General features: G+C 40.5%; 1 protein-coding gene, 1 long non-coding RNA gene and 1 pseudogene across 2 annotated transcripts; all 3 read right to left on the bottom strand.

Moving 5' to 3' along the window:
• Positions 1 to 1,514: 1,514 nt before the first annotated feature.
• On the bottom strand, positions 1,515 to 19,443 carry LOC121644384. Its single transcript, XR_006011271.1, has 3 exons — positions 19,430 to 19,443; positions 18,321 to 18,327; positions 1,515 to 1,693 (listed from the first exon to the last, which is right to left on the bottom strand). It is a non-coding gene; the product is annotated as an uncharacterized LOC121644384 (long non-coding RNA).
• Positions 12,531 to 17,124, bottom strand: LOC121644354 (neuromedin-U receptor 1-like). The gene is made up of 3 exons (XM_041992258.1): positions 16,406 to 17,124; positions 15,998 to 16,231; positions 12,531 to 13,479 (listed from the first exon to the last, which is right to left on the bottom strand). Exons 1-3 carry the CDS (start codon positions 17,091 to 17,093, stop codon positions 13,172 to 13,174), a joined length of 1,230 nt encoding a protein of 409 aa, XP_041848192.1. The 5' UTR covers positions 17,094 to 17,124; the 3' UTR covers positions 12,531 to 13,171.
• Positions 19,444 to 21,191: 1,748 nt separating the features above from the next.
• On the bottom strand, positions 21,192 to 22,530 carry LOC121644330 (annotated as a pseudogene).
• Between the last annotated feature and the right edge of the window lie 3,002 nt (positions 22,531 to 25,532).

Genomic DNA, 25,532 nt, shown 5'->3' with positions numbered 1-25,532 from the left:
ATACTTTCATGCATGTTATGCATTGCCAAGGTTAAGTCAATTCTTCCACTAGTGGGCAGTGCTGAGTTCAGAGCGAACTCCCGTGAGCCGACTTCAGTTTCAGGCACCGTTTGGTAGTGATGCATCGCTATAAAGTTGTTTGCAACTGCCCAACAGGTCCTAAACGTTTGTAAATAGTCTTCCTTCAAAAGGTTATGCAATTTCTACAGTTACTGTGCTCATCTTCATTTTTATTCTGCTTTTTTCACCTCCCTGATTCTTCTCTTCTTCTCTGGTTTATTTCTTTCTCTGGTTGCACGTCAGCTATTGTGCTTAGCATTGCCCCCGCGATTTTTGGTGGTATTGCTCTGTCTTTTGCATCAAGCAATGGATAGCTAAGCTCCCTGATAACAGACCAAATTACGTGTGTAACAGACATAGAAGATGGGTTAAACTGTCTGTCTGATTGTCTGCGTTTCCTTCTTCTGCATCGAGCATAAATGGGCCTTAAGTCTATGGCAGCATAACTAAGGGATGGCTAGACCAGCCCTAACTATAAGATTTATTATAACGGAAGGTTTTTAGCCTGATCGTACATGGAGAATAGGTGTCTGCCTCCTGACCCAAACTGAGAGCTGGTTCCATAAGAGATGGGCCTGATAATTGAAGGTTCTGCACCCCATTCGACTCCTAGAGACTCTGGGATCCACACGTAAACCTGCAGTCTGAGGGCGAAGTGCTCTGTTGGGAAGACATGGAACTAAGAGATCTTGATATACAATGTAGTCTGGTCATGGAAAGCTTTATATGTGAGGAGAAGAATTTTAAATTCTATTCTAAATTTAACAGGGAGCCCATGAGAGAGGCTAAACCTGGAAAAATATTATCCTGCTAGTTCTCATCAGAGTCCTTGCTGCAGCATTATGGATCAGCTGGAGAGGTTTCAGGGCATATTTGGGATGGAACAATAATCAGGAATTCCAGTGATCCAATCATGAAGTAACAAAGGCATGGACTAGTTCTTCTGTATCGCTCTGAAATAGGATGTCCCTAATACTTACAATATTACATAGGTGGAAGAAGGCAGTTCTAGAAACCTGTTTTAAATGTGAGCCAAAGGACAAATCCTGGTCAAATATAACTCCAAGGTTCCTCACTGTAGTACTGGAAGCCCGCTTAATGCCATCCAGATGCCACATAGCTAGACGTTTTTTCAGGTCCAAAGACAACAACCTAAGTCTTGTCTGAATTTAAAAGGAGAAAATGTAGAGTCATCCAGGTCTTTATTTCCTCAAGACATCTTTGTAATCTAACCAACTGATTGCTTTCATCAGGCTTCATTGTTAAGTAAATCTGAGTATCATCTGCAAAGCAATGAAAGTTTATACCATGCTGTCTAATCATGTTACCTAAGGGAAGCATGTATAACGTGAGAAGTATTGGTCCAAGCACAGAACCTTGAGGATGCTGGGGATCTTGGGGTCCTCAGGCAGCACTTCTTTAAAACCTGATGTGATTCTCTACTGGAAATCACTGCATGGACTCAGGAAGACTTCCAGAAATCACTGTCTGTGAACACAGTTTACCCTGAAATCCACAAACGCAGGTTAAAGCACATCTGGCAAAGAAGAAGCCAGATGTGAAGAGAATCCAGAAACACCGCCATCTTCTCTGGACTAAAGCTCATTACAATGGTCTGAGACAAAGAGGAAAACTGTTCTGTGGTCAGACGGAAGAAAATGTGAAATTCCTTCTGCAAAGCATGGATGGCATGTCCTGAAGATTAAAGAGGAGATCAGAGGACAGTAGAAAAGCCTGCATATCTGATGGTATGGGACTGCATTAGTGCCTATGGTGTGGGCAGCTTCCACATCTGTGAAGCTCCATCAATGCTGAAAAGTACATGGAGGTTTTAAAGCAACATCTGCTCCCATCCAGACAACGTTTCTTTCAGGGAAGGCCTTTCAGCAATACGATGCTGAACCACATCCTGCATCCATCACAACAGTATGGTTTCACAGGAGTAGAGTCCGGCTGCTGAACTGGCCTGCCTGCAGTCCAGACCTTTCACCAATACAAAACATCTGGAGCATCATGAAAGCAAGAATCCAGCAACCAATGTCCAGGACTGTAGAGGAGCTAGAATCCTGCAACATTCCTCTCCTAAAACTCCAGCAACTGGTCTCCTCACTTCCCAGATGTTTACAGAAAGATGTTAAAAGAAGAGGAGATGCTACCCGATAGCCTGACCGGCATCCTCCCCCACAATCTGAGCCAACTCACCACCAGGTGGTGATCAGTTGACAGCTCTGCCCCTCTCTTCACCTGAGTGGCCAAGACGTGCAGCCGCAAGTCTGACGATATGATTACAAAGTTGATCATCGAACTACGGCCTAGAGTGTCCTCATGCCAAGTGCACATGTGGATACTCTCATTCCTGAACAAGGTGTTCGCTATGGACAATCCATGACGAGCACAGAAGTCCAACAACAAAACACCACTCCGATTCACATCAGGGGGGCCATTCCTCCCAATCATGCCCTTCCAGGTCTCGCTGTCATTGCCCACGTGGGCATTGAAGTCCCCCAGCAGAACAAGGGAGTCCCCCAGAAGGAGTGCTCTCCAACAACCACTCCAAGGACTCCAAAAAGGGTAGGTACTTTGAACTGCTGTTTGGTGCATAAGCACAAACCTGAGGGCGGGGGGAGGCTACCCCTTTCGTCCACCAGGGTAAACCCCAATGTACAGGCGCCAAGTCGGGGGGCAATGAGCATGCCCACCCCTACTCGGCACCTCTCACCGGGAGCAACTCCAGAATGGAAGAGGGTCCAGCCCCTCTCAAGGACAGTGGTTCCAGAACCCAAGCTGTGCGTCGAGGTGAGTCCAACTATATCTAGCCAGAACTGCTCAAACTAGCGACCAGCTTAGGCTCCTTCCCTGCCAGAGAGGTGACATTTCAAGTCCCTAGAACTAGCTTTTGCAGCTGAGGATCAGACCGTCAGGGTCCCTGCCTCTGGCAGCTGCCCAGCTCACACTGTACCTGATACCTATGGCCCCTCCTGCAGGTAGTGAGCCCACGGGTGCCCATGTCACCCTTTTGGGCTGAGTCTGTCCGAGCCCCATAGGAAAGGCCCGGCCACCAAGTGCTCACCTCCATGCCCCACCTCCAGGCCTGGCTCCAGAGGGGGGCCCCTGGGTCCATGATTTGTCATCATCATAGGGGTGTTTTGAGCCACACTTCGTCTGGCCTCCCCCACTAGATACCTGTTTGCCATGGGTGGCCCTACCAGGGGCATAAAGCCCCTGACAACATAGCCACTAGGATCTTCAGGGCATGCAAACTCCTCCCTGAGCCGCCACCTTACCATGTGCTGTGATGTCAACCAAAAATGGCACCATGTGCATATTGTGCTAATCTTATAAAAACTGTGAGGTGCTCTGATTCTAAAGCTGTTGAAAAACATCTATTTTATTTTGAATGGACCAGAATGGAGTTGAAGCTCAGCTAGGAGGTTGTTTGCATTTGTCTCAACTACCCTCAGAAAATCTCTTAGCAGACGTTGTTGATGGGATGATGATGCTCTGAGGAATGTGATGTGTTCTATAATTCTTCGTGAAAGTCTTCCGTCAGAGAGGTACACACAACAGTCTGATGGCAATGAAGTGGTATACAATGAGAGCTGGATTGAAACTGCCGATCAGAAGGATGAACCCACACTGGTTTGTTCACTCACTTTTAAAATTTTCTGCATCAACCTTTGGGATTTTTTTGGGGAAAATTGAGATGTAATGCAACATTAGCGTTCAGACTGAGGTCACTTTGAAACTGTCACTGTGGTTCCTACAGTGGGTCCATGTTTGTCCTTTTATGGACACTTCCGGATCCAAATGAGACCAAAATACTCAAGTTTCAGGCTTTGAAATAGTTCATAGATCACTGCAAGACGTCATAAAGGCTACTTCCATTTATAAAAAATTATTTCAGTCCATCAACTTGTTCTAAAGTTACACTCTAAGTGTGAAACATAATAGCGAGCCAAACCATGTCATAGATAGGCTAATAAATAATGATATGAACTGAATTTAATTCAGACATTTGACTAAAAACATTTATATTTGTCAGTTATTGTCAGTTTCTGCATGAAAGGAATTTAAACCACAGTGCTGGTGCAGCATCAAACATCCCAGATCTAATTTTAATACATCCAATCAACGATGCTTTCATCACCTTGTCTTTTCTTGTCTTTTGTCCCCTCAATTTCTTTTTTATGTTAGAGGGATCTTTGAGTAGTCAGACCATCAACGTCAATCTACATCCTCACAAGATTTAATGTCATCTTATTAAGAAACACTTCACGTCATCCTCTTGAGAGGAAATCACATCTTCCCCTCTGAACTGTCATGTCTCTTACGCACTTTTGCACACATCCCTAATAATCACTTTGGTGTCAAAAGAACATTGTATAACAGCCAGAGACTTATCACAGGCTGCTTTAATACAAGTGGTCTACAATTTTTCCACTGCAACATCTTACACTATTTCATAAAAGTAAATTCTCCATTCTTCTATATGTTGAAGAAAAACAAGATGATGATGAATCTGAATTACTTTTCCAAGTGTGACAGATTTAATTAAACAAGGCAGAGTCATTTCAGACCAAAGAATGTGCCGTTCTTCCCTCCCACAGCTCCTGCTGAACATCACATCAACTTTTTATTGTTTCCTGCTCTGGGGTTTTATGGCTTTCAGTTTGTAAAAATGTTTGGTGATCCATGAAATGAAACATTAAACTTCTCATTTGAGATGATCTGTTTTCTAATTTCACAGTGCCCACGTTCTGCTCCACACTTCTTCGCAGTTCAGTGATACTGTCTGCTTGAGTGAGCGCCATGACTTGGGTGATACTGGGATGCAGGTGAGCCATGTTACAGTGATGGGGCTGTGGATAGATAGCTGTTCATTAGTGCTCGTGTGGTTCTCTGATAACGCTGCCATTAAAATAACATTTATTAATACTTAACTGCTGGTTTATCTGTCACATTCTGCTTCGTCACCTAATGTTTTTTAAATCTTTTTAATAAAACTGACCCCCTGACTTCATCTTCCTCTTAATAATCTGCTCCTCAAAACCAACATCTCCATCTGTGCAAATGATTTTTCTGCATCTTGCTTTCTGATGAAAAGGTGTCCGACTCCTGGGCATGCCTTGTTAGTCAAGCTGTTCAGGCAGCTCTTTCACTATCATGCTCACAATGAAGACATTTGTGTTTCTGGAGCACATTATGCTTGTTTCAAACCAAATAATAAAACCAATAAACTACATCTGCTGGCATATTCAGAACCAGCTTTCACATAGAGCCCCAATTCTAGATGAGTTGGGACGCTGTGTAAAGTGAAGCCGTTATTCATCAGGCTCATCAACCCGTTTTTTATTCACAGTAGAACATAAACAACTTATAAGATGTGATTTCATGGAAAATATTTGCTCATTTTGAATTTCATGTCTATCTCAAAAAAGTTGGAACAGCAGCAACAAAATGCTGGAAAAGTAAATGGCACAAATTCAAAACAACTGGAGGAGCATTTGACAACTTTTTGGATTATTTGGCAACGGTTCAGTAACATGATTGGGTGTAAAAGGAGCATTTCAGAGAGGCAGAGTCTCTTAGATGGAAAGATGTACAGAGGTTCACCAATCTGAGACAAACTGAATAAAAATTGGGGAACAATTTCAGAAAAATGTTCCTCAACTTAAAATTGTGCAGAATTTTAAGATCCTGCCATTTATAATGTATAACATTACTGTAAGTATTCAGCGAATCAGAAGGAACCTCTGTGCGCATGGGACAAGGCCAAATGTGAAAACTGGATGCTGGTGATCTTGGGGTCCTCAGGCAGCACTGCATTAAAACCAGACATTATTTTCTACTGGAAACCACAGCAATGGGCTCAGGAAAACTTCCAGAAATCACTGTCTGCAAACTAGGGGCGAAAGTAGTTTTAAATTCTTGCCGGTACTATTTCAAAAACCTTTATCTCTCTCTCATTTCATGCATTTCAATACAACAAAATAACAAACTCAAAACTGGAACAAATAAAAACATTTAGATATTTTACTTCAGGCTACATGTAGGCCTGTTGTTACAGTCTGTCCTGCCGCTCCTCCATTCACTCCTCACTTCCCTGATCCTCCACACCAGTTCCAGATCCGCTCATCATAATCAAGTCAACCTGCCACACCGTTCCCCAATGACTCTCTGGTGCTTATATACTCCACCAGTTCAGTTACTCCTTGTCGGACCTTAAACCACACTCCTATTGGACTCACGCCCTCTCCGTTCCTGGCCTCTTCAACCCTGTTACCTCTTCTCTGATCGGTATCAGTATAATTCTTGTTTTGAGTTCTGTTCAATAATAAAGTGTCGGTAACGTTCCCTTGTCTCCCTGGAGTCCATGTGTAACACCTATGGAGTAAGGAAAAATTAAAAACACTTGACAATGTGTTAAACTATTTATTTTAATTGGAACATTAATAAATATGCAGAGTACAAGTCTCTAAGAACAGCTCATGAAGCCTTGAGCAAAAACTCTAAGTGGAACAACCCGTCATCAAAACACATCACCTAAAAGATTTTCCACAGAGGCCTAAAGTAGTTATTCTCCTCTGATTGGCGGTGAGCATGGTTGTAATTCCCTCAAAGCACACGCAGACACAAGTGGCTTTCTTGTAACTTGCAATTTCTCCCCAAATTTTACCGTGAAAACTGAACAAACATATTAAAAGAAAAAAGAAGATACAGTGTCAGTTTGACATAAAAATAACATGCACAGCTTGTAAAATAACATTTTACTGAAGTAAAATACAGACAAAACAAACAAATACCTTGTTGGCTACATGCTCCTTGAAAGGGAATTTTTCAGTCTTCAGGAAATATTAAAATCCTTTACACCCTGCAGCATATCTCTCATACCGATACAGATGCATGCCGGTAACTTTCACAACAGCAGCCCAACCAGATGTTACTTGGGATGCGTCAAAATAAAAGCACAAATACTTTACCCCCTCTTCAGCTATGTAATAAATGAAACTTAAAATTCTTATTTACCTGTTACAAAAACAAACACAAACATACAATACTGGAAATAAAATAAGTAATTTAGACAACATGATTGTCACAGTTACAATGGTGGTCCAACTGACATGACAAAGAGGAGGTTTGCAGCGTTCTTTGCCATCAGTTTGCTCCGGTACTCAGTGATGATTTTGTTCATGGTACTGAAGCCCTGCTCACAACTGTATTACTTGCTGACAATATATCCACTGCCACAAGCAATTTCCTTGTCTTGTTATCTGTTCATTCAGATGTAGGACATGGCACAAAGCCCTCACCTCGTCTTCTCTATATCAAGGATTTTCATGGTTCCACTTGTCAGGGTTGAGGACTGTCATTTGATTAAGAAGCCTATTGTAAGTCTCTTTTCTGTTGGCTGTAGCACTGTCCTGTGCTTTGTTAGCTGTGGTTGTGAAAAGTCTGTCGTTCATACTTTCTGCCACTGCTTGACTAAACTACGCAGAGTCAATGATCGGAGACTTGCCAACTCTTAACTGTTCTCCCTTAAATTTCATCTCTTCCTCTGCCTGGCCTTCTTCAACTGCATGTTGCCCTGGATATTACCCGAGACTTTGAATGTGTTTGACAGGTCGTCATGATCTCATGGGCCTTATTGGTCTTTCTGTTCTGAAGAAACTCTGACAAGTTCTTCAGTTCAGTCATAACATCTGCCATCAGTCCAAGACTTTTTAGGACGTTTACAGAGCACAGCTTTGACAGCTGACCTGAATTTAGCCCTCTCTGCTGTCCCTTCTCTCATCCTCTGATGCCGTATGGAAATGTTGTGCCAGTGCTGGATAAGAGTGTCAAACTGTAGTGACTGCCCTGTATGAAGAAGCAACCCAGCAAACACTGAACACTCTTCCAATTCTTTTGAGTTGGATGTGTAAATTGGGAACACATTCACTTAGCTCTCTCATGTTTTTTTGGTGACTGGCTATACAGTGAATATAGGCTGTCAATGAAGGCCTGGAGGTCTTTTGTTCCCCCTGTTGCCTCCAGTGCTTGGCCAAAGTATGCCAAAGTACAATGCCTGGAAAGTCATCCATGAGCAGCTTCCCAACACCTGACTTCACTCCCAGCATCACACTGGCCACATCACTGCAAAATCCTATGAAAACTTCCTGCAGCAATTCAGTGGTGAAGCCACTTTTGAACAAGCAGTTAATAAGCTGTTCTTTGATATGAGCTGCAGACTGGCTATCTAGCTCAATAGGTCCAATGGCAAAGCAATGGGCTCCATCTCTCCATCAAGGCTGGCTTTCACAAACACAACTAATGTTGACTTGTGCCCCACACTGGTTGACTCATCAGTTAGTAATGTGATTTTACATCTATTTTCTATAACCTTGCTCAGGACTTTGTTCTTCATCTGTTATGAGACATGATAAATTATGTAACACAGACAGTCTTGCTTTGCAAAACATGACCTAAATCAACAGATTTAGCTTGCTGCAGTTCAATCAGACTCTCAAAGTCAGTGAATGACTTATTGTTTTTGGCCACATAATATGCTGTCCTAAAGCAGTGGACTCAAATGGAGAGTCCGTCCATTTTCAGAAGAAAGTCTTTCTTTGCTGACTGACAAATCTTAATTACTGCATTGTGTGTTTGGGAGTTTTAATGCTCATGATTTTTTTGTGCAATGAGAAAAGCTGGATATCTCTTGAATTACCAAATGGGGTTACCTGTCCCTCGGCCCACTGGCTGGCAATACGGACACCACGGGATGCCACGTGACCAAGATTTTTAACATCTAAGCGTGGAGTGCATCCCAGTTTTCCATGTTGGGCATACGACCATTCATTTTGGCTTTTAAACTGTTCGTACTGAGCCTTTGTCCAAATGGAAGGATAAACAGGAGGCATAGCATCATCAACATCGCCTGTGCTTTTTCCTGGGGGTCCTGCAGCTTCTTTTCCTGACATGGTGGCCTCCTCACCTCGATTCTCAACTTGCTTAAAATCTTAATTACTGGGTGTTTTTTGGATTTTCTGTGGTAACTCCTTGTCAGTGTCTGTGTCTTTTCTTTTGAACAAAGAAGTTATTTTTCTCTGCATTATTACTTTGACAAAAAAATTACTATTTTGTAGTGTTTCTCTTCATTTTTATTTAAAATGTCTGTAAATGATAACTGGTAGATATTTAAATTTTGTTGAAAGTGGTTTAGCCAACCACAAGAACGTGTGGAATTTCGTTGGTGTAATTTATTGTTTTTAGCAAGACCCTTGAGGAAGAGAGGGAGCTGCCTGGTCAAAGCGCCGCCCAGTAGTTTTTTAAAGACTTTATTATGTCATTTATATATAAAATAAAAGGTTTTGATCCCAGTACCAACCCCTGAGGAACGCCACAAACAATGTCCAAGCATAAAAACTGAAAGTCACCTATTTTGAAAGTCACCTTGTCAACCTTGATTCCACTTTTTAAAACTTATTATTGACCTACAATAATTTGTTAAAAGACTAATACTTTCTTTTTATTTGACTAAAACTAGACTAAAACCTTTTTGAGTTTTTGTCGACTAAAACTGGACTAAAACTATCAAACTTAGAAATGACTAAAATGTGACTAAAACTAATAAGCATTTTCGTCCTGAACACTAAAACTAAGACTAAAACTGAGATGTCTGCCAAAAACAACACTGATCCATGGATGTCGTATTAATTAGGCAAGACAATTAACCATTAATCTGAGGTGGAAATCAACGCCTTACTGGTGCAAGAAAAAGAACTGCAAAAGGTGTTATAAGAGGAAAAAATGCCACAGTTACAGAAGACATCAGATGTCAACAGTTAGCTTCTGAGTGTGGTCCATAAAAGTTATCTCTTTTTTTTCTCAATTTCATTGTCCCTAATCAGAAAGGTCCTCAAACCATTACATCAAACAATAAAATTCACTCACACACACCAAACATGACTGCCCAATATAATCACCACTAAAACCACTAAGGAAATAAAAACCACAAAAATTAAATACAAAAGGAAAACAATACCCAAAATAATCTTTCAATAGTTAAAATACCCAAAATAAAAACACTAAAAAGGAATAAAAAGAAAACAGATTATTCAATAAAATCATTAAAAAGAAATAAGATAACCTGAAGCTATTTAAAAATAAGTTTTTTCATCAAGGTGTAAATAATGACTAAAGAAGTTAAAGGGAAACTTTTAACACTAAAACATTTCCCTTACAGTTTATATTACAAACTCAACTAAATCTACAGTAGACTCTGTTAACCATATTTTATGTAGTTGACTACAACTCACAAAGTTCAAAGAGTTAAAACTAAAACTAAAAAACAATGTAATCATAAGACTGTCTAAAAATAAATACATTTTTTTGTTTAAATCAACACTGTTGACATTCATCAACACTTTGGACCCATTCACACCAGCCATTTTGATTTAAATCTGAGTCTGTTTGCTCGGAAAGTCCGCTACAAATACAAGAAAATGTCCGCCTCCTGAACCCAAAAGGGGATCTGGTTCCACAGGGAGGGGCCTGATAGTCTTTAAAGTGTGTGGTCTTTAAAAAAAAGGCTCATGGTCAGACGTGGAATGGCAACGAGGTTAAAAGGACTGATATTAAGTCAGAGAAAAACATGAGAGCTGCTAGTAAGTACCACCAGCGCCATGTCTGGTGAGAATGGGAACACATTATTGAACAGGTTTGGCTCTTTGGACTAAAGTGTGTCCTGACTGCGATCTCAATCTAGAAGAATGTTGCCCCCCTCCAACTGAACCAAGTCCCCAATCATACAGAGACTATCCCAGTGTGAATGCACCCTAAAAAATTATTTTAATCCTGTATAATAAGACATCTGTCTTTTCCTTTCATAAATCCCAAAATACATTCATTTCAAAGAAACAAATCCACACAGGTAAACATATAATACATTTATATCAGAATCAAAATATCACAGCAATAAATATCTAATAAATACATACATATTAACATTTTGTAGACTAGCAGGTCTTCATCCATCCTCACTTACAGACTCATCTCCTGGTTTTGTAACTGCAACGGGCAAGAGAAACTCCAGCTGCACAGAACTGTGAAGACGGCCTGGAAATCACTGGTGCCCCTCTTCCTGCTGCTGAATCAGCAGTGACTCTTCAGTTCTCTTGTGAGGTTATCACAGGAAGGATAAAAAATATCAGTTTTGATCGTACTATGTGTGGTGTGCTCCGATAATGTAATTACAGAACAATACATACATGACGATGCTACAATCTAGTCCTCCGAACCGGAAAAACATCGCAACGTAGAAGAAGAACCATAGCAACAACTGAAAAACACAAATCATGGAAGAGGATATTTAGGACGAGGGAATGATGGTGGTTGTTATGGCCACAGCTTATTGCTGGCAGCTCCGGCTCATTTTGCTGCTGATTGCGTGTGTGTGTGTGTGTTGTAGGAATGTGGCTGGTTAGCACAGGTGGCCTCATTCGAAGTTATGGCAGATTTTGGTGGTAGCAAGGCCTACTGAGTGCTCGCTGTGCTTCGTGTAAGTGAATCTTTTGTGGGGCAGACCTTTATTTGGACACAGCAGGAGGATTCCTGGCTGTGGTGTGTCCCATGTGGGGACTTTGGATGGTTCTGTTTTTAGTTTGGATTCACCTTAGTTTACGCACTCAGTTCAGTTCAGGCTCTGCTACACTTTAGTTTGTGTTTCTGCTATAGAGTTTATTTTTGATTTGGTGTTGGGCTGGATTAGTGTTTGGTTTTGGTTGTGACTTCTGTCACTTTGGTTTATGGATCTGCTGCTCTTTTGTTTGGTTTTAGTTTCACCGAGTTCCGTATAGTCTTTTGGTTTTCACTCGGTGGGTTTTGGTATAGGGTCTGGTATATTTCTTTCAGCAGGTCCTCTAACCCCAACATTCATTCGTTTTGTGTTTTCTTTTTGTTACAGGCTTTACCCTCTGTTCCACACCAGTGCCAATAAAATGTGCTCGGTTTAATTTTACCACCTGTCCTCAACATGTTTATTTTTCTTTGTTACACCCTTCCACATACCCCTAAAAATTGGGTCGTAACAGTGGTCTTTGAACTATTGTACAGATAGAAATTAAATACAGAAATAAAAAAAATAACAGACGGCGTGAACGTGGACTTCATATTCTTCCTTGTTCCCCAGCCAGCTCGCTCACTAATTGGCTACATTCTGGCTCACGTCACCATCCACGCAGTCACAATGCACGAGTCATCAGTGTTCCTCAGAAAATGGCTCTGAAATATTGAACATGTTCAATATTTCCGATTGTTGGCTACAACCCGTTTGGGAGCTGATTATCTGGAAAATCTGCTGGTAACGCACCACAGACCAAATGATAATTGGACAGGGAAATCTCATGATGATTGGGCGTTTGTCGTCCGAGGTCGAGAACAGGCAAAATTGGGATGAAAACAGCCCAAAAATCGTTATGCGTTTACCAGGATTAAGATATCCGAGCTTCTCACCCTATCTCTAAGGAAGAGCGCAGACACCCTGCAAAGGAAACTCATTTTGGCCACTGGTATCTGCAACCTCATTCTTCTCAGTCACTCCCCACAGCTCATGATCATAGGTGAGAGTAGGAACGTAGATCGACCGGCAAATTGAGAGCTTTAGGCTCACCTCCTTCTTTCTACTCAGTGAATGACTGATGCAGAGTCTGGATCACTGCGGATGCTGCACCGCTCTGCCTTTCAACATCCTACTCCATTCTTAACATATTTCTTACTTTGTAAATTCTGACCTTTAATAAAAGACGTAACTACCTAGGGGGGGAAATCCTTTGTTTTGGCTACTAAATGTCTCTGGAATTCTTAAATACAGACAGTTAAGGAACAAATGAAGGGAGAAAACTTCATTAAGAGTCTTATAGATGTATCTTGCCAACAGAATGGCTTTCATGCCCATCATATAATAAAAAAAATTCTCCAGTCTGCTTTGTTGGCAGGATTAAAAACCTTCTTCATAGTTTTAATGATAATGGTGGTCAATCCAGATTTCCACACGGGTTCGGTCTGAGCATTAAGGTATGAATGAACCTCCATGTCTCCCATTAGATGCATTTTGACACTGTCTTTTTAAGGCCTAGATAGTGTTGGCGTTTGGTATTTTCTTGTTGGAGGTGGTGCATTGAATCATCTGTAGGCTGGAGCGTGTTTGCCAGCTTTTAGAGCAACAAGTGATAAGACTGAACATTTCCCTGAACCTGGTCGACATGAGGTTGTAGAGGATGGGGTTGACTGCAGAGCTCAGATAGAAGCAGACGCCCGACACGATGTGGACGTTCTCGAAGATCTTGAGGTGCTGCATGGACGACATGTCGATATAGCTCCACATCAGGCGGTCCACGTGGAAGGGAGCCCAGCAAAGGCCGAAGACAACCACCAACACACCTGAAGCACATGGAACAGTCGCTTTCAACTCAACAATCGTAGTCTATCCACACAAACATGAATACTTTACAAATGCAAAATCACATTTATTCATTGATCAAATCAAATCAAATTTTATTTATAGAGCACACATTCACAAAGCAACACAAAGCGCTTTACATAAGAAAAGCAAATTATGCATATTAAAAACAAAATTTAAAAAGCCTTCACACACAGCAATTAAAAAACACACACCTCATTGTAGTCTCTTTCACATGCACACACACACAGAAACAAAGTGCATGTTCACCCCCCCACCTACCTCTACCCCATTCTGCACATTGATAGCGAGCAAATGGAGGGATCTGAGTTTAAAGAAAAGGTTAAATAATAAATGAATCAGAACTAAGGCTGTCTTGTAACTGTTATTGTGTCAGTGTCTGGAGCAAATAAACACCTGGATGAGGGAGAATTTTTTACAAATAAATGAAGACAAAACTGAGATTATTCTGTTTGGTAGCAAAGAGAAGAGGGTCAGCATTGGCAAACACCTGGAGACTCGGGCTCTTAAAATTACTGACCAAGTTCGTAACCTTGCAGTGTTGATCTCAGATCTGAATTTCAGCAGCCACATCAAAGCTGTCACTAAGAAGCTTTTTACCAGCTCAGAAACATCAACAGAATTAAAAGTTTAGTCTCCCAGAAAGACCAGGAGAAACTCATCCATGCATTCATCTCCAGTAGGCTGGATTACTGTAATGGTCTTTTAACAGGGCTTCCTAAAAAGAGCATTAAAAACCTGCAGCTCAAAACGCTGCAGCTGGAGTTTTAACCAGGACTATAAGATCTGAACACATCACACCAGTTTTAAATTCTTTACACTGACTTCCGGTCAGTCACAGAATAGATTTTAAAACCATTGTCACTATTTTCAAATCCCAGAATGGTTTAGGCCCAGAATACATCTGTGATATGTTTAGAGAATATAAACCTAGCAGAGGTCTTAGATCCAAAGACTCTGGTCAACTAGTCCAGACCAGAGTCCAGACTAAACATGGAGAAGCAGCATTTAGCTGTAATGCTGCAAACAAGTGGAACAAACTGTCAGTGGAGATTAAACTTTCACCATATGTAGACATTTTTAAATCCAGGTTAAAAACATTTCTTTTCTCTATGCATGAAATCTGTACGGTAACTTTTAACTTATTCTGCTTTTAATAATTTTAATTTCATTTATATTTTTTGCTATTTGTTGCTGCCTTTTACTACTTCTGAATGCTTTCTTTGCACCATCTCTAATGTTTCTAATGTTTTATGTAAATCACTTTGAATTATTTTGTATATAAAATGTGCTATAAAAATAAACTTCTTGACTTGCCTTGAATACAGAGTAACATTTCCCATCCAGTTTCTAACACTTATCTGGGAGTGAACAACTGAGATAGGCTGTTTTTACTCAGACTGCTACCGTTCCCTGATTTCTATCCAGTAGTCATACCAGCAACCTTCAGACCTTCATCTGTCCTGCATCCTTGACCATCAGGACCCTGCAGCATTCCCAAACCAGCTGAGGGATATAATCTCTTCAGCAAGTCCAAGGTTTGCCCCAAGACTTTCTCCTGATGAAACGTACCCAAAACACCTTCCCTAGAAGACGTTCAGAAGCCCTAGAACCTTGGAGTTATTGTGGACCAGGATCTGTCATTTGACTCACATATAGAACAGGTTTCTAGGACCACCTTCTTCCACCTACGTAATGTTGCTGAAATGAGCGGCATCCTGTCTCAGAGTGATGCAGAGAAACCTGTTCGTTGATTTATTACTTCCAGATTGGAAAACTATAATTACTGATTATTGTTCTCTCCTAAAAATGTTCTAGTGTTCAAACAGAAAATTTGGTAAAATCCTTTGGTTTTTCCTAAACTCGACATCTAATTTTTATAAATTGGCAGAAAGGTAGAATCTAACATTTTATGAATCTGTGTGCTCAATAACACATCACAAAGGCTCTGTTCTTCAGTATAGTCTGCCACTAGCTCTACATCTATCTGAGTAAGTACATTTTATATAGCACTTCTCACAGGTTAAAACACACAAAGAGCAAAGAATAAAACCAATCACATATAAGTCCATAAAAACACAGGAGTTAAAACCAAAAATCTTTAGTCTGGAAGGTGTTTTTTAAAAAAAACTGCCTCAAGTGCACTGAACAGTTCTCTAATCTGAGCTCATCTCGGGTGACTGAGCTGCTCAAACAATCCCTACGAGTGAGGCTAGCTGCCCTTCAGAAGAAGCTTATTTCAGCCATTTATGTTTACAGTCTAATTGTTTAGGTCAGGATGCAGGGTTAATGAGCATGATCTGAGGGTTGGGACATGGATCGGCTGCCAAAGCAACAGTTTCAGAGGGGACAACAGTATATTATAATTACTTCAATTGTATTGAGGAGCAGTTATTTCCCTTTCCCTTAACCTTAAGCATGATCTCAACGTTAACCTAAAAAATAGGATTAAAATAAAAACACGGAAATAAGACTCACAGAGCATTTTGGTGACTTGCACAGTGCGTTTGCTGAGCTTCTGCTTGTGAGACTTGGTAACACTTTCAGGTCCGAAGCTACGATCCGTACCCATCACGGTCATCACCCTCTCCCTGTGTAGCTGCAAGCCAATAAGCAAGTAGAGTATGCTAATGATCAACATAGGGAGGACAAAGAAGGCCAGCGTGGAGATCAGGATGATTAAATTGTAGATCCAGGTTGGTCTGACCACATCTGAGGACAGAGATAAAACAGATTTAAATCCTAATATGATCAAATCCCTGCAAAAAATAGTTGTATCTATTTAATATTAGCATGTTAGCATGTGGATATTATTACACCTTATAGAGCTGCTTGTAGATCTATTGTGGAGATGTGCAAGGATTAAATAAAAAATTCTGTACGTACGGCAGATAGCTGACCGAGGAAACTCCCGCCCAAACCACGGAGGCAACTCAGCAATCCCGTGCAAGCTGGTGTTTGGCACAGCGCAGAGCATGGACAACCCCCACAACATGAAGATCACCCTCTTGACATGAGCACGTGTGGTCATGAGTTTGACTTTGAGGGGATGCATGACTGCCACGTAGCGCTCCACACTAAGTGCTGTGACATTGAGGATGGAGGCAAAGCAGACGGTTTCAAACAGGAAAATTTTGAAGTAGCAGCCCCCCTCCCCAAGCAAGAAGGGGTAGTTCTGCTGCATCTCATAGAGCTCTAACGGCATGCCTATCAATAGCACCAGCAGGTCTGACACGGCCAAGCTCAGCAAGTAATAGTTGGTAGGTGTCTGCATCACCTTATAGTGCAAGATGACTGTACAGGTCAAGAAGTTGCCCAGGACACCCACGATGAAAATAATGACGTAGGTTATACAGACTGGAAGAAACTTTGGGGACTTGGGAGGCCCCAGATGCATCGTTAGGTACTCCTCCTCGCTCAAGCACATTTGCTTCAAGTCTTCTTCAGAAGCATTAGCCAAAACCCAGGAGATATTCATCCCACACATCACAGTGGCCTCAGGGCAGCCGATGTCACTGAAAACTGTGGCACCAGCTGTGATAAGAGCTGCAAGAGAGCAGTTCCGCACCGGCATCCTGGTGAGTCAAGGTAGGTTTCTCAGCAATAAAATCTAAAGGAAAAATGGATAAGGTTCATTATAAAAGGGAAGTCAACAGATTTATATATTAATTTTAAACAGCATTGTGTGAACTTTTTATTCGCGTATGTGGGAGGAGCTGATGAAGAAGCTAAATTAAGCTTCTGAGCACATTTTCACACAACTCAGGCCTAAAATCTTAGATAGCAGTTCCTTCAGTGCTTCACTTTTGTTTAATTTATTTAGCTTACTTTCACTGTCTTCTCATCTGAAGAATGTCCATGTTGCTATGGCTTTTTATGGTTTTATTTTTTCTTGTGGTTGAACAGCCATTAAACATGAGATGAGGTTTAATAGTATCACTGTGTGGAAGATGCTGCCCTTTGGAGCAGCAATTTGGATAATTTTTCAACTTTTTTTTGTTTGTACTTTTTATTTTTTAAGCTCCCCTTGGCAAAGCAAATGTTTAATTTATTAAAGTGCAACAGCACAACAAGGCGGCCAGACCAGCTTTCTGCTGTCATGATGACAAGTTCTCTGTTCATCACTGTCCGTTATCCCTTCATTTTCGTCACATTTAATTTTTAAATGTGGATTGAATTAAAGTTGTAAAATGATTTCAACCACCACAAAAGGTAAGTTAATTCAATGTTCATCACTCGGGTGGCTCACAGCACCCTCCAAATAATCCTGCTGTCCACAAAACTCAAACAGCTCCCACAGGGAGTCAGTTTAACAGAATGACTCACGTTTCAGTTCAAAACAAACTCATAATCAAGTTAATAAAATACACAAATAATAAGTAGTACATGTCATGTTTATTAGCCTACCCTAAGTCAGAAGCAGTCACAGTGGCCTGGGCCCAAAAGCTGTTTTTATCATTTTTCCACAGTAGCATCCTACTGACTCATTCAGTAATCATATAATTGCACCACGGGGGGCTTCGTGGATCCAATAATTAGAGAGCAGCGCCGCCATGCACGGACGGCTACTGAACGAATCAATGCACGATCACCTTAAACAGTCAAGAAATATGTTTGAGAAATTTAATGTAATAAAATAATAAATTACGTTTAAAAAAAATTATATTCCAATTTACAAAACATCATAAATCCTATGGAAAATAAAATGAAATATAACTTGGAAGTGGACTGTTGTCCTTAAATAAGACTTGTTACAGGCTATGTTTTTCCACACCTACAGCTCATGTAGCGGATAATCAACCTGGATACTGAGGTGCTCTTTATTTTATGATGTCGTGTTTTTTGGTCACTAGATGGGAGTGATGCACCTAAAATGCGTCCAGTTGGAGTTGCATGGATGATGGTATAGAGAAACTAAATAATAGATAAAAATGCTGTATATTTGGCTTGCAAATCTTCTTGTGTGTAGTTAGTTTTAAGAAGTGTCCATATTTTAATAGTATATTTTGGGAATGGATTCAACACATGGCCTGTAAATGAGTGGCCAACATCAAGTGAAGCAAACTGCCATGAAAAGTGTCTGTAAATATATTTACATGTTTCCATTTTTTATGGCTTTTGATCCCTCTTCCCTAGCATTCAGCCAAAGCTTACAGCCATAATTTATCTGTTATCTTTAGTTTTGTCTATTTTTGCTACATTCCCAAAACACTTTATTGTCTCTAGTTTGTTTTTTGTCAAGAAAAGCATAAGAAAGAGAATTTCAATCTCTGCTTCCTCTATTAGAAACAGCACAGCAATAAATAAATAAATAAATATGTTTATATTTAGTGCAGCAACTAACTTCCCAGGCTACATATACGCATCTTTGTTTTCTTTTCTGTTCCTTCATTTTAAGGGAGTTAAACATAAAATGAATGTTACAGCGTTAGTGTTGTCATATGTCACCAATTAACTTCATCCTCCCTTTGATGGACATAATGGCTGCCTTGATGAGAAAAATGGAGTAGATCTGATAGAAATGAGAGGCAGAGAACTCCATCTTTCTCTTCAGTATATTTGAGTACTTTGAAAGTCAATCTGTTGATAAAATGCTATATTAAATAATCTGCTTTCTCGAACAAGCTTTATTATGTGTACTAAGATAATTGTGTTTGACATATTAAAAGTCTGTTACTGTGAGTATTTCACCATTTCTCAGCAGCTGACTGTGTTCATATGTGAATGTTTCAGCTTAATAAATAAATTAAATGCTAAAATTGTTGGACATGACTCCTTATCCTCACTCAGCTGTAGAGTGTTATCATGTTTTCTTAACATGAAACCGAGCCATCAAGATTACTTAAAACAGGTAGCAAAAAGCAAAGAAAAAACTCACCTGCAGCCTGAAGTCTTGATCCACTTATTTACAAAATGAACAAGTTCTGAAGAAGGGGAAGCATGATCAGGTTTCTCTGCATCCTGGACTCTGGATCTGGTCTTTGATGCTCCAGTGTATCACAGCTGCCTCTGCTTCCCGTACTTGACAGCCAGCGTTCACCCCTCCTCTTTCTATCTCTCTCTTTCTCACCAAAGCCTCTCACTCGCTTCTTCCACTGTTAGCTGTTTTTTCATCTCTCTCCACCAACTCATATTTACACCTTTCTATTCTCTGTTTCTTTCTGGAGCACACACACTTAGACCTTCATTAACTTAAACCGGGGGATAGATGACTTGTCATCCTCTATTTATTACTTTTACCCATGAAAGAGCACGAACGGTGCCAGAGTGAAAATTAAGGTTGAGATTGTTTTGGACCTGAAACATGTGGCCTGTGTGTGTTTGCTGCTGTGTATGCAGTGTAAACATTTTTTAAATACACCCTTATACACATTCAGGCAGTCAGTTTCAGGGTCAAAGCTGTCTATTTGGTTGCATTTATGTTCATGTCAGTCTTTTATGGAGAGAAATTAGAGAAATTAGACTCATAGTTACAAATGTGTATTACATATACAAATGTACAAAACAATTTGAGTGCTAGTGGAAAGCTGGATCATCTGGATTTTGATCCGATTTATTTCAAATTGGGATGGAAACTTTCTATGGAGACAAAATAGTTCATCAGCAGTTTGAAGAGGAAAACTATCACATCTGTGAGGTTGAGGCGAAAATCTGAATGTAAAATAATGTTTGTACAAAGTTAATTATCGTAACAAATTGCTTGATATTTATGTGTGAATGTGAATACACACATTCCTAAAGTTACACACAATTTGTCTTATACATTTGTAGCCATTATGAGACTAATTTTACTCCATAGTCAAATATAATCTGAATACTTTTGGTTACATTTTTAATGGAATTAATGCACCCTCATCATGTATATCATCATCATCATATGTATGTATATATATATATATATATATATATATATATATATACATATATATATATAGTCTCTTTGGCTTTGAATACAAGAAAGAAAGAAAGAAAGAAAGAAAGAAATGAAATTAAATGAAATGAAGCCTGAAATGTTTTTGCAATTAAAATGTAAATGGTTGTGGGAAAAAAAGTGAGGGATCCAAAGCAGCCTGTATAAATACCAATCTGATTGTGGTCTTGCAGAAATGATCACACTGACATTGGTCACATGCAACAGGAAAAGAGGTTTGAGATTACTGCATCCCAGAAGCACCGGAAAAACTGAATAAAGTATGACAAATGTCTTTTTACCGTCTCACCAACAGTAAATCTGAAGCTTGGGAGAGTGTTTGGGAATCTCCTCTGATCTACCTCCTCAAGTCTCGTATCAGTCTGACTCCCTGCCTCCATCCTGTGGCGAGTCGGCAAATAGCAAAAGGATAAAAATCCGCTGGCATTGCTGACCAGGCTTTTACAACAATTTAAGATTTCAAATTTGCCGTAAAATACCCACACCAATGCTACCAATGAACTAGGTATAGTAAGTGGAAAATAAATCAGCTGCTGGAGCTCTAACTTTGGCTTTTTATGCTTAATAAAGAGATTTTTTACATGTGAAAGCTATTCCGATTTTAGCAATACTGCCAAGAAAAAAAGTTATAAGTGAATAAATGCAGCATTGAATTGTTTATTTTGAATAAGCATGAAAAGCAAAATAAAACAAAAAAATAAAGCTCCATTCTGCGCAGCCCTCTGGCCATCCACCAGAAAGTCAGCCTGCCTCCAGAGTTCTGGTCCAAGCCTTCCCGCCCTCCAGGTCGTCCTCCAGAGATCCGGTCCAGGTCAGCTCGTCCTCCGGGTCCTCCTCCTGTGACCCGGCCCAGGTCTGCTCGGTGTCCCAGCTGTCCGTCTGCAGTCTGTCTGCTGTCGTTGCAGCCTCACGGCCGTCCTCCTGCATCCTGTTGGTCGTCTTGGCCTTCCGGGTATCCTCCCGGACTGTCTGGAATCCGGCCCCTGGAGGGGAGGTACTGTCATGGCCTGTCCTGCTAATCCTCCGTCAGCACTCCCCTGATACTCCACACCTGTCCCTGATCCCCACCAGGTACTACAGTGGGCGGCTGGTAGTTGATGCCTACCTTGAAACCAGTGAGACACCAGTCCACAAACTATATGGTGAGTTTTCTTTTCATAGAGGCAATGGCAGCATTGACATCTTTAGGCACCACATCATCGTGGTACGGGAGGCAGCAAGCCATGTACTTGCCATGGCGAAGGACACAGTGATTAAAGACAGTCTGACTGAGCAGCCAATGTCCAGGAAAATGTGGCAAATATCGTAGATTGCCTTGTTGTCAACTATGAAGGCACAGTCAGAGTGCTCTAGGGTGGCGTGGGTGGTCAAAATGGAGTTGCAGGGCTCCACTACGGCAGTGGACATCTGAGGAGAAGGGTAGACTGAGAACTCCAGCTTGGACTTCTTGCCATAGTCCACGGAAAAATGCTCCATCATCAGGGATGTGAAACCAGAGCCAGTACCTCCACCAAAGCTGTGGAAAACCAGGAAGCCCTGAAGACCAGTGCACTGCTCAGTCTGTAAACAGATGAAAACCTTTTTCGTTGTCACTTCAGTGATTTTATTCAAGACAAGTACAAGTTCTACTTTTAGTTGACCTACCAGTTTGTGAATTCTGTCTACAACTAGGTCTCTTTACCGATGGTGTAGTGGCCATGGGCATAGTTGTTGGCAGCATCCTCCTTGCCAGTGATGAGCTGTCCAGGGTGAAACAGCTGGTGGTGTGTTCCATTACGCATCTCATCTTAGGAAAAAAATTCAATTCACTATGTTTGCAGATATTTAATTCATAATCAGAACGCAAAGTCAATCCAGAATAATTTGTGTTACCAATGACTGTGGACTCCAAGTCCACAAAAACCGCTCTGGGGTGGTGTTTTCCAGTTGCAGTCTCACTGAAGGAGGTCCGGTAAGAATGATCTCCTCTTCCAATGGTCTTGTCGGAGGACATCTGTCTGTCCGGTTGGATCCCATGTTCCAGGCAGTAAACTCCCAGCAGGCATCGCTGGACACCAGCCTGACCAATGTGCACTGAGACACACTCATGCTACAGGGAGGGGAAAAGAAAATAAATCCAGATTTTCTTGCTAGTAACAATGGCCGTCTTTTCAGGACTCCGCCATATTATCAACTTCCTGAAGAAGTAACTACATGTTAATTTATCACAAGAACAACACTAGCAGGTGGCAGTTTGAGCCATTTTCACTTGCAAAAAACAATACAAAAAACAACAGCAACAACAAAGAGCAAACAGGATATGTGTATATATATATATATATATATATATATATATATATATATATATTAGTGCTGGGCAATGATTAAAATTTTTAATTGCGATTAATCGCATGACATGCTGCGATTAATCGCATTGTTACGCGCAAAATGTCTCTTTCCTTTAAAAGAAGGCTTACGGCTTTCTAAAGAAAATGCAGTAAATTGTGATTTACAAAAACTACATCAGAGGTCTCTAACCTGCGACTCTGGAGCCGCAAGTGTCTCTCTGGACCTTCCACAATGCCTCTAAATCTTTCTTGTCATTAGGTTGGAAACCATGGACTTTTTTTTTCTTTTACATAATTTTCCACAAATATGTACATCCCTTAGAAGAAAGTCTATTCCTCTTTTTATAAAGATTTTATGTTTTTCTTTATTTTAAAATCTAAAAGTGGAAATAAAAATGTGGTTCTTCAAAAATAACAAATATCCTATGTTGGCCATTCATTTAAAATATATATATTACGTTGCCTTTTTGAAAAGTCTCGTAACATTTGCAGCTCTAAAGGAGTTTTATTTTGTTGGCTGAGGGAAAAATAGCTCTTTGGATTGGAAAGGTTGCAGACCCCTGCACTAAACACAAACAGATTCACCCGTAGTTTTCTCTTTAAACAGAGAGAGATTGATGTCCCCCTGGTCCCAGCTCCTACTTACTCAGTTCCACTTTTAACAGCAAAGTTCGCAATACTGGACTTGGACCTAACATTCCTCCAAACAGTTCATCAATTCATGTCATCATCACATTCAGAGAGCAACCACACCACCACAAACCATATCATACAGTAAACATCAATAATCTCAGGCCTCTTCCAAAATGTCAACCAGTACCTGCCTCTTCAGTTCAAATGTCACCAGTCACACTCAACATGGCACTTTTAAATATACGCTCTCTGTTAAACAAGTCTTTTATTGTCAACGACCTGATTTTAGACCACAAACTAGACTGTTTGTTTTTAACTGAAACATGGTTGGGTGTGGATGCACCTGTTGTTCTAGCTGAGGCCTCCCCACCAAATTTTAACTATTTTTTTTCTATAAGAACTGGTAGGAAAGGTGGTGGCACATCATCTTTAACCAATAACACTCTCACCACCAAACAGATTTTATTCGCTAATTTTACCACTTTTGAATATCACGCCATTGTTTTTAGCAGCCCTCCAATTTTATGTGTCACCGTTTATAGACCACCCCAAAAATGTGCTGCTTTTATTAATGAGTTTTCAGAATTTTTATCAATCATACACACAACGTACAACATGATCATTTTAACCGGTGATTTTAACCTGCACATAAATAATCCTTTAGACCCTGTTTCAAAAGAATTTTTAAACATTCTTAACTATATGGATTTTACGCAACATGTCAAGCAGCCGACTCACAACAGAGGACACACACTGGACTTGGCCATTACCTATGGCCTTTCTGCCAGTGTGTCCTCTGTTGTTGACTTGGCTGTCTCTGACCACTACTGTGTGTTTTTTAACATCACAGGTTTTATTCAGCGGGAGACCTCGGTGCGAACTGTGAGGAAGCGCTATCTAACCTCTGAAGTGGCTGCAAATTTTATCAAGGTTTTAGATAAATGTCCTCCTGTGATTTTACCTGCACCCTGTGATTTTATTGTTGAACACTTTAACAGTAAACTGAAGACAAGCCTCGACTCTGTTGCTCCACTCACTACAAAAAAGATATACCCAAAACTTATATCTCCCTGGAGGAATGAGGAGGTTAAAAAACTCAAAAGAAATTGCAGGGCAGCAGAAAGGAGATGGAGGAAAAATAAAATGACAATAAATTGTCAGATATTTTGTGAGCAACTTAAAATTTACAATAACGCACTAAGGAACTCAAGAAACATGTACTTCGCAAAAATAATCAGTAACAATAAAAATAATCCCAAGGTTCTTTTTTCCACCATCGATCACCTATGTAACCCTGATTTTAACAGCTCCCAGCGAACCCCAACAGACTCTCTCTGTGAGCAGTTTGCAGACCACTTCAGAGGTAAAATCAGTGCTATCAGATGTGGTATTTTATCCAACCAGAACACGAACACATCTGAGTGCTTGCTTTTACCTGACGAGACACTGGACAGTTTTGTCCTGGTTAATGCTGAGATCCTTGATAAAGTTTTCTCCACAGTAAAACCCACCACATGTCTTTTAGACCCAATTCCCACTTCACTTTTTAAATCATTTTATGGATTTTTTAAAGACGAGCTTTTATGCATGATAAATTGCTCTCTTCAGATGGGCGTTTTCCCTGCAGCCTTTAAAACGGCGGTGGTGAGGCCTCTTCTGAAGAAGAGCAATTTGGATTGTAATGATTTTAATAACTATAGACCTGTATCCAACTTACCATTTTTAAGTAAAATTTTAGAAAAACTGGTTTTTATTCAGCTTAATGATTTTTTAAATAGTAGAAATATCCTTGAGATATATCAGTCTGGATTTAGGGTGAACCACAGCACAGAGACTGCTCTCCTGAAGGTTTTAAATGATTTTAGGATTAACTGTGACTCACAGAACCTCTCAGTCTTGGTGCTACTGGATCTTAGCACAGTCTTTGACACAGTAGACCACACTATTCTTTTAAACAGACTGAAACACCCGGTGGGCCTCTCTGGTGCTGTTCACAACTGGTTCACTTCCTATCTCACAGACAGAACTTATATGGTAAGTTTGGATACATGCTCCTCTAAGATCCATAAAATGACATGTGGTGTGCCCCAAGGGTCAGTTTTAGGCCCTGTTCTTTTTAATT

Source organism: Melanotaenia boesemani, chromosome 8 (genome assembly GCF_017639745.1).
Source record: "Melanotaenia boesemani isolate fMelBoe1 chromosome 8, fMelBoe1.pri, whole genome shotgun sequence".
NCBI lineage: Eukaryota > Metazoa > Chordata > Actinopteri > Atheriniformes > Melanotaeniidae > Melanotaenia > Melanotaenia boesemani.
This window is presented reverse-complemented; position numbering and strand designations above follow the sequence as displayed.

Excerpts from the sequence above, each read along its gene's own strand:
- LOC121644354 (XM_041992258.1), bottom strand. The coding sequence starts at position 17,093 with ATGCCGGTGCGGAACTGCTCTCTTGCAGCTCTTATCACAGCTGGTGCC. Across the intron at positions 16,232-16,405 it reads TCCTCGGTCAGCTATCTGCC|ATGTGGTCAGACCAACCTGG; the intron begins GTACGTACAGAA and ends CTCTGTCCTCAG. Across the intron at positions 13,480-15,997 it reads GCAAGTCACCAAAATGCTCT|GTGTGTTGGTGGTTGTCTTC; the intron begins GTGAGTCTTATT and ends CATGTGCTTCAG.